Source organism: Sinocyclocheilus rhinocerous, unplaced genomic scaffold, assembly GCF_001515625.1.
Source record: "Sinocyclocheilus rhinocerous isolate Xijiao unplaced genomic scaffold, SAMN03320098_v1.1 scaffold68, whole genome shotgun sequence".
Classification (NCBI taxonomy): Eukaryota; Metazoa; Chordata; class Actinopteri; order Cypriniformes; family Cyprinidae; genus Sinocyclocheilus; species Sinocyclocheilus rhinocerous.
In genome coordinates this window covers 268092-277535 of record NW_015666487.1, presented here as the reverse complement: position 1 = coordinate 277535, position 9444 = coordinate 268092, and the positions used below count along the sequence as shown (strand labels likewise).

Sequence of the window (9444 nt, the reverse complement as noted above, 5' to 3'; positions counted from 1 at the left end):
ACACACACACACACACACACACAGGCACACACACACACACACACACTTACATTGTGGCTCACGACAGACATACGGATGTCTAAACCCAGACATTAACTTAAAGGGGTCATGAACTGCCTCTGTTTTTACTTTGTACTGTTCTCTGAGGTCCACACATGCCAAAGTTCACATACATCTAACCATCTTTCTCCTAATTTTGTCTTAATCTGCTCTTTGATTAGTTATTTTATTTATGTTTGTCAGTGTTATCTATTTATCTTTCATCTCTTTTCTCGTATAATCTAATTTCTTATGCTTATCATTTCTCTGTCATAATAGTCATAGTCAAATTTCATAAATGAATGTGCTATATGACTGCAGGAAAACAAAATAAAGGTGCAGCAATGTTTTCTTTGTGATTTTAACAGCTTTAGCATGCCGCATTTTGTAGATAAGCTCTGATATTCAATTTAAGCCAATATATAGTTACAGCAAAGACAGGTCTTTGTCCAGTTCATTTTTAAATGATGTAACAACATGAAAAATAAATTAGCATTTGCAGAAGTGGTAAAGTCAGCCTTTATTCTGACCTGGGCCACGTTTCCGAAAAGCATCATAAACCAAAAAAAAAATTTTGGTGTGGGATGTACTTTGAAACAATTTTCACTCAGAAATTGCTAGTATGTTTCACAAATTAAAAAAAAAAAAAACGACAAGTAACACTTGTTTTATTTACAACTTTAAAGAATTGTTATAGTCAGTGTAGATCACAGAAACCATTTGCACCAATGGTCTGCACAATCTACTCAGCTTAACATAATTTGTCTGTTATTTTAATATAAATTGTTGGATAAACTCTTTTTTTTCTTTTCTAAAATTGTTGTTTTGGCATCGTGCCACTGCTCTGTTTCTGGCTTCACCTTTCTTTTCTTTTATGAATTTTCATTTCTTTGCTGTCAACATGACTCGCATCTGTTCAGCTTCAGAATATTCAGCAGAGCAGACTCCGACTATTTTTGGAGAGGGTGAAAGAGACCACAAATTGAAATACTAAAACTACTTGCATGACACAGAGCACAATTTGTGGATTTTTTTCCACATAAAACCGATTTAATTAATTATTATTTACTTCTACAAACCCTTTCTGGTATTTTAAGAGCTGCTTGAAGATTCTTTAAAAATGATCCTTATGTGGTGCATGAAAAACAACAGCAGCTGAGTAAATATTGACAGAAATCTCAATTTTGATTCACACCCCTTTCAATTACAAATTAATACATTTGACATTATGAGAATTAACTTTATAATTTCTATAATTCTCATGATCAAGGCTCATGATACGTCAACAGCAAACAGATTTACTGTATGTGCACTCAGATCAGGAGGGGAGTGAGTAGTCTGACAATGATTTCCTATCCTGTCATTTGTCCAAGCAGAACAAAGCATTTGCCGCTCCGCCACTAAGACGTGTGGCAGGAAGCAAGTCTATAAATAGGCCCCTTGCTGTATGGGTCTTAACAAAAATAACCTCCAAACTTAAATTGAGGGTATAGCACGCACTCCATCCATTGTCTCAGAAAACAGTGTCGCACATTGTTTTCTGCAGAGCATCCATCTTTTGCCAAATCCTTTTAAAGGGACAGTTCGCCCTAATATGAATATACTATCATTATTTACTCACCCTCATGTCGTTTCAACCCCTTTTTTGTCCCATTAAAGACAAAGATTTATTATGTAGCTTGACCACATCTGTTTAAAAAAGGACTAAAGAAAAAACATAAAAATGATAAAAGTAATCCAAACATATGCACTATAAACATTATATAGGAAAACCCCAATTTCAAATGTGTCTATTCTATCAAAAGACCTTTCAGAATCATCCACAAACTTGAATCCAATGTCACTTCGCCAACTTGACGGAGCCACCCTGTGTCCCCGGGGTCCCCGCAGCACATTGTGATGTGCCGTGTAGAGTGTCACCATTCATCTTCGCTGGCGGGACAAAATCTATTTCTCCAGATTGTCCTTCCTGCGAAGCTCAAATGCAAAGCACAGTAAATCACAGGTCCTCTGGTATTGTGCAAAGAGCTCAAAATCCAGTGGTCAGGGAGCAATTAATCTTTCACGCTGGGCTAGCCTTGCAATAAGACTGAGCATCTGAGGGGTCCAGATCATTAGGGACGTCGTAAATGGCTGGCTGAAGCTTAAGAGGTGAGTATACAATACAACACCAAGCATTATTACCTTTGATCCACAAGCTCCACAAGGACATTCATGATCATAAAATCCTACAGTACAGTCAGTCTTTTCACTGACAATGTTGCTGTCTTCTTAAATTGGGAAGCCGCATGTAACTGATGGTTGATTATTCTATTGTGCTGCTACAATAACCAAACCCATTGCAGCAACTGACTGAGAGTAAGAATGCTGTAAGCGGTTATTCTCCGCAGGTTGTAATTGTGCTTTTGCACCCTGTACACCCTTGTTTTGAGCAAATCATGATTCTACCTCCACAGGAGCAAACAAATCGACACGCTTTAAATCCGAAGCTAATTAGTTCCACTCAGTTGAGGGTTGTGACAGTCATCACCTAAGGGCATCTAATGCAAGCTAGACAGGTGTAAAATCTAAGGGTGTTTTTAACACCTGCAAGATGTGTTGAGCTCGGAGTTCGTTAAATTTCCAAGTTTGTTTTAGCTTGCTAGATTGTGTTCCCAGGGGTCCACAAAAATAACACGTCAGAAAGAACACAGCACTGTCGGAAATTAATGACTCTACCTTATTCTCCCAAAATACACAATAGAAAGAAAAGGAGCTAATTATCATTAAAAGGATAAATATTCTGCAGATTAAAATATTCACATTGCACATTGGTGCAATGGCACGTTTGCTATCTAATATAGATATATGGATTTACTACATTAATAATTCTAAATTAAGTTTCAGTCAAGCACTATTATGGGGGAGAACAAATCTGACAATTGTCATCAAGTGGGTCCAACACAGCAAAATATCATCAAAAAGCAAATACTGAAATTCATTTAACTATATTACTCTACATCTGTCCATTAATTTTTTTCTATGACTCAGGTCAGGTTATATCAGCCAGAAGGTGGCGACAAATAACATTTATTAGTCGATGAACATTTTACTGAACCGATTAGTTCAAAACACTGATTTATTCGAGAATAAGATAACTGAATGAGTCAATGAATCATTCACTCATCGGATTCATTCACAACACTCATTCACTAAAGAGTCATTGAAGCATTCACTCAGCCGATTTGTTCAACACACTGATTCATTCAGGTACTAAACACCACTACATGGTATTGCTGGGAGATGATTGAATTTGTTGAAACCATTTCCATTGGCAGAGTAAATATAGGGGCAATACAGGGTTTAAAATGTAAGTTATGCAAAATTAAATACTTGTTTATTAAGCTGTTTACTGTATAAAAGCACTATCACACGTGCCATTGTTCTGTTGATCTGAATATCACCACTTACTGTACAAACACATATCATATAGCCAGGCAGCAACCATGTGCAACCTTTTAGTGCAGTATGTTTACAGTAAGACATTTATTGCAGTCTGGTTTTACCTCGCATAGCTTCGTTCATGGTTTTCTCAAATGAGCGCATTTAACCTGTCCTTGCTGACACCTGCCTGATGTGGCTAGGTTTTACCAAGTGACATGAATTGTAAACACTAGAGAATTTGATTGGATGCACGCCCTGTGATGTCAACAACAAACGATATGTAGAAAGTGTCAAGATTCTATTATATATTCCGTTACATATTATTATTTACATTTAGCTTTTTTTATTCTTTGTTTTCTTGCTGTTGATGACCCTTGCTGTCAGAGCAGACCTGCAACCCACCATAAGGGAACCACTGCGCTAGGCCAGTGTGTCCTGCCCCACCATTATTTGGTTCTATGTAAAAAGGTCAACAATTTACTGAGAAATTCAATGGTTTATCATGAGTGGTACATTAACTATACCATCAATCAGATCCACAGATCATGTTAAAGCTACATCAGTTTATATTAATCTTAACTTGACATTGTTCACCATAATTATGGAATTTTTAGGCAAACATTCACAGATTTTTCACTGTACCACAAAAACGTTGGCCTCTAATTATCTTTCATTTCTATTCATAATATCACAGATTCTCCCTACATGATGAAGCCCACTGTTGCACAAGCATTGACCCCGATGACTGCCATGGAAAATAATTACACCCTCCCTCCTGAGGAGTCACACAGCAATTATAATAATCCTACATACAATCACTGCAGTCTCCGTGAACAAAGCCGCACTTACCCATGGCAAAAAAGGGAATCCCAAGCAGCGTAGAGTTAAATTTCCCATCAGAGATGAAAAAAATCCCAGCCGCCGTCACGTTGGCGATGCAGATGGTAAGGATGCCCAACAGGCCCAGGAAGGGTTTCCCGCGCAAGCAGTCCCGCATAGAGCTGGAGATGGTGGCTGCCAGGAGCACCAGCACCAAGCTGACCAGTACCTCGCTCTTGGCCAGCACGCCTGTCTTGTGGAAGTCCCGCCATAAGCTGAAGGACGAAAGTGACTGGATGTGTAATTCCTGGCTGTCTGTAGCCAGCTGGTGAACCAGTTTACAGAATTCACTCTCCCACTTCTCAGAAATGATGTCCTGCACCACTGGCCCAAGGTTGCGGAGGTAGTAGGTGATTTGGATGGCGCGAGCAAACTTGACCTGTTGATCCCGGCTGTTTGCAGACAAGGCCACGCCACCCAGCTGATGGCCAATAAAGGACACTCGACCATCCTAGAGGCAAAACAAACCAGTTACTTAATTTATTTCCTTCATTATAGGAATGTTATGAGTGAAATTGAATTTGAATGCAATCTAACAAGTGTACTTTGCAATCCAAAAATATGTTAAATAATTGGTACGCTTGGAACATCTGAGGAATACTAAAGTTGATTAACAAATGAATTGAGATCTGTAATATGGGCTGCTGGAAGGAATGGCAGTAGCGGTCATTTGCCGATCATAAAAACAGTTTAACGCTCCAACTTATTCCATATATCTTATAATAAAATATATCTTATAAAATCAAAATCTCTGGATAAAAAAATCTATATACTGCACATTTTTACACTATACATTTGTAAATTATATAGTTTAGAGTTTTATTAGTGGATTAGTAGTAGCACATTTAAGTCATTTACAGCATCAGTCTTGTTTTAAACTATGTTATGTGTAAACACGGCTGAATTAAAAAACAAACATTGAGTGATAGGTTGGTTACAGAGCCCCGCACATGACATGCAAGGACAAAGATTATTTAAGAATTCACTTCCTAATTTTATTTATTTATTCCTTCAGTTTATTAAATGGGCATTTTATTAATTGTACTAATTTGTTCGCTTGTTTTGATTTTATTAAAATGAGGGAACGAATTAGAACAACATGGCCATGATTATTAAAATGAGAGAATTAATTATTAAAACATGGCCATAATAAATAAATATTTCCTGCATGCCATGTGCAAGGCTCCATAGTTGTTAAAGTTAAGGATGGACAATAAAACAAACGTAAAAGTGGGTCCTTAAAGAGGAACGAAAGAAGTCAGTCACAAGGTTAAATTAGCTGAAAGGAAGAGAGTGCAACTAAAACAAGTGAGTAGTGCATTCATTTTACATTTTCATGTTTGTCATGTGAATATTTCATTGGTTTGCCATGCTACTTGTTTGTTTGCATGAAGTAGTTTAGTACTAACATTTCGATGTTTGGCTGTGCCTTGGTTATTTTAGACTTATGTTAGTTCTGATGTGGGGTGCGTTTCCCAAAACTATCGTTAGCTAACTATGGTCGTTAGTTCCATTAAAATCTATTGGCAACGACGGAACTTGTGACCATAATTGCTTTTGGGAAACACACCCCTGGTTGTGAAAAGATATTGTGTCAAGGTTGTGTTTCATGAAACATTCATTGGTTTATTTATTAGGTAACTTCCTCGACAATGTATGACTATTACCAGTACTGCTCTTGATCTGGATGTCCTGTTACTTTACAGACATCATGTTTTTATCAGGCTACTCAGATGAAAATGACATATAAATGTCCTTTGCAAAACAATGTGTTTGGTATGGCATTTTGCTGATAACCTCTTTGTTGCACTTCTTGTTTGGTGCCCATTAAAAAAAATTTGCATATGAGCCAACGGCTGACTTGCTACACCACTGCTGCATTTTAATATTAATTCCACACTATAATCATGTGACTTGCAGAATCAGCAAACCAGTTAATGAGCAGCTTTGTTGGTGTGGATTTGTTCTGGTATTTGAATGGATTTAACACATTTCAACAATGTATTAAAATGGTCTTCCATAACCAAAAAAAAAAAAAAAAGTTTCTCAAGGCAGCAGTGTGTGCTTAGTGTCTTTTAGCTAAATGTCAGACAAGAAAAACAGGCAAGAAGAAAACACAAGCTAATATCAAACCACAGCATGAAGCTGGATAAATATGTTAAGACAATCTCCACAGTTGAACAACATTTTTGCACCAAAACAATGCTGAATTAATAAAATCCAGAGCAGATTGAGTGTTATTGTTTTTTTCTCAATAGTCTCAATATTTCAGCATCCAGTAATGAGCTGGACAGTGCATCACCCTATGCTGAGAAAGCTATGTAGCCTTGGATGCAGCAATACAGCCTCAAGATATTCTGAAAAAAGACTGGCACAATATGAATGAGCTCTTGTAGAGACCACAGTAAACGCCTCATTCACACAGATCCTGCTCCTACTCCTACTGACGTAGGTTTGGGAAAACAATAAGATATCTGGCTTGCTGTACTGTTGTGTAATATTTAGTCTTTCATCTGTGAATACTGCAGCATTTTCATAAAGACTGTGTTAGTCTTACAGGTCTCATACTAGAAGCATATTCAGTCTCAGTTTAGGACACTTGAAATTTAATAATGTGCAATACACTGTAGGAAATGATTCTATGCTACTGTAGATCATGAGTATAAACTATATTTAACAGAATTATGTTAAGTTATGCTAAAAATGTTTGGGGGGAAATGAACTAATATGTATTCTGTTAGAATATTTCAATAATTTTCAAGAATCACTAATTTAGATTATTGATGAATCTAAGTAGTTTAACTAGTTTTACAAGCATTTCCTATATAAGCACACCTTTTAATTACAATTCCAACAATGGTCTTTCCAGCATGCACTGGGGCCTGAAAAATTAACATGGTTTCACTGTTATTATTTTGATTGTCATATTTACTGAGTAACAATATACTGCAATATATGATTCTGTGCTACTGTAGATTGTGAAACGCAATATATAAACAATGGTATATTCAACAGAATTATGTTCATGTTCTTATGATCAAAATTTGGGTGAACATCATTTTCAATGTTTGAGGAAAATTGTACTAAAACTTTTTTGTTTGTATATTTTCAAAAGTTGTTTAAGCAGTTTTATGTTCAAGTATTTCTTATATAGGCACAGCTTTTGCTCTTAATTCTAGCAATGGTCTTCCCAGCATGCACTGGGGCCTGAAAAATTAATATGGCATATTTAGTAACTTGTTGTCTTGTGATGGCAGGATGTGTTTATTAATGATTAGTTAGTTGATTGTTACCTGTATATGTGTGTTTCAACGATATTTCAAAAATTGCATACAACTATTTTAAATGAATACAACTTAAGAATTCTTCATAGAGGCAATACAGAAAAATGCTAGTGGTTCTTCTAATTCCAATTAACTCAATGTTTTCAATGATCTGTTTGCATTTGAATGGTTTAACACAGCTCATCTAATTGATTGTTGCTTGTAATATGTTGTCTTAATTTTATTGATTAAATATAATGCAAAAGGTATAAATGGTAAAAGTCTAGATTATGTGAGTGTCTTCTAGTGTACATTGCATCACCAGGCTCCTCAGAGTGCAGTACTAGAGAACTATGCAGGCTGCACACACTAGAATTACAGCAGCACGGAGTCTAATCATAATTCTGAGCGTTTTGTAAGGTTTTATGAGGAACAGTCCCAATATGCCGAGCTGGTTTTTGCCGTTTCATTGTTTCAATGTCGCTCCTTCGCACACAAAGGCTGCGTCTCAAAAACCTCGAAAAAACGCTGTCTCGTTAGGCGGCTCGCGAGGTTTTGAAACACAGCCGCTGTGCTCCAGACAATGTATGTCTCTTACCTTTAATGTTGTATTCGGATAGCTCACGGGGACCTTGGCAAAAGTGCTGTTAGACAGAACAGCTAAGCGAATGTCTTCGAAAATGGTGATGATATCATCCAAGAGGCATCTCTTGTCCCGGTGGCTCAAGACACAGAGATGCGCGAAAGTGTAATTGAAGCCTTTATAATTGACACGCATATCCAGGACCTTCTTGTGCACCTGGAGCACCTGCTCGGCCAATTCCAGGATATTTCCCCCGGATTTGGCGAGCAGGATGAGTCTACCATATCTGCCGGGGGTGTGCAGGTCCGAGTACAGCTTGTGCTTGGACTGGTCGATGGGGAAGAGGCTGTTGGCGAGACTCCGCTCGATCTTCGCGAGGCTGTGCGTCGGGGCGACCAGGATCTCCAGGTCCGTTTCGGGCTTAAACCGGCTCAGAACCGTGGATCCGAAAATGATAGTCAGGACTGCGGGGACGGTGAGGAAGAACACCGGATGCCTGCTCACGAACAAACCCAGCCAGTAGAAGGAAGATTTCAGCCCTCTGTGTATCACTTGCCGCAGCATCCTCCTCCAGATCCAGCTTGCAGCAGATGATACCCTGGTTCTTCCTATGAAGCACATGTGACATGTGGCTCCAGTTCAGTCAATCCGTATGAGAATACTCGAGTGTACACCTGTGAAGCACTGCAGCGATTTGCAAAAGACAGTCAGATATTGATCACTATAGAGGCTTTTTGGTTCCATCCCTCCCCCTGATGTGTGACTGTTTCTCTCGCTTCTTCTGCTGCAACAGCAGCCAGCCCCAGTCTGATGTGCATGTGTGCTTAATTCGGACTATTCGATCGGAGGCGCCTGATTTATGGGCTTGATTGTAACCATGTGCTGCTGTGTGCATGGAAGGAGGCACGACGGGGAAATGCTGGATGGCTGGGAGGGTGGGGGCTCATTTTTAAGAACACGCGCGATTCAAAGCCCAGTGTGTCGACACACAAGGCCAAATGCAGTTACAATGCAGACACGCTAAAAATAACGTTGATTTCCATACTTCCAGATTTCCAATATATTCAAAGTCCTTAGGAGTTTGTTGATGAAGTGACTCATTAACCACTAACAAAACCTAGAAAGTTAATATAGGCCTAATAAACGTTATTAACTTACACTAATAGTACAAGTATTTTATTCACACATTTAAATGGAGTTTTCACACGTTTCGGTAACAACAAAGTTGTGCGAGAACGACGAATAGATGCTTCTAAC

General features: G+C 38.2%; 1 protein-coding gene across 1 annotated transcript in view; it reads right to left on the bottom strand.

Moving 5' to 3' along the window:
* Positions 1–8936, bottom strand: part of LOC107732383 (patched domain-containing protein 1-like) — a 20656-nt gene extending 11720 nt beyond the window's left edge. The window contains exons 1-2 of the mRNA XM_016543683.1: positions 8203–8936; positions 4312–4792 (exon numbers count right to left, since the gene is read on the bottom strand). Of these exons, the coding sequence (XP_016399169.1) occupies positions 4312–4792; positions 8203–8808 (1087 nt within the window). The 5' untranslated portion in view covers positions 8809–8936. The remainder of the gene's footprint in view (positions 1–4311; positions 4793–8202) is intronic.
* Positions 8937–9444: the final 508 nt, after the last annotated feature.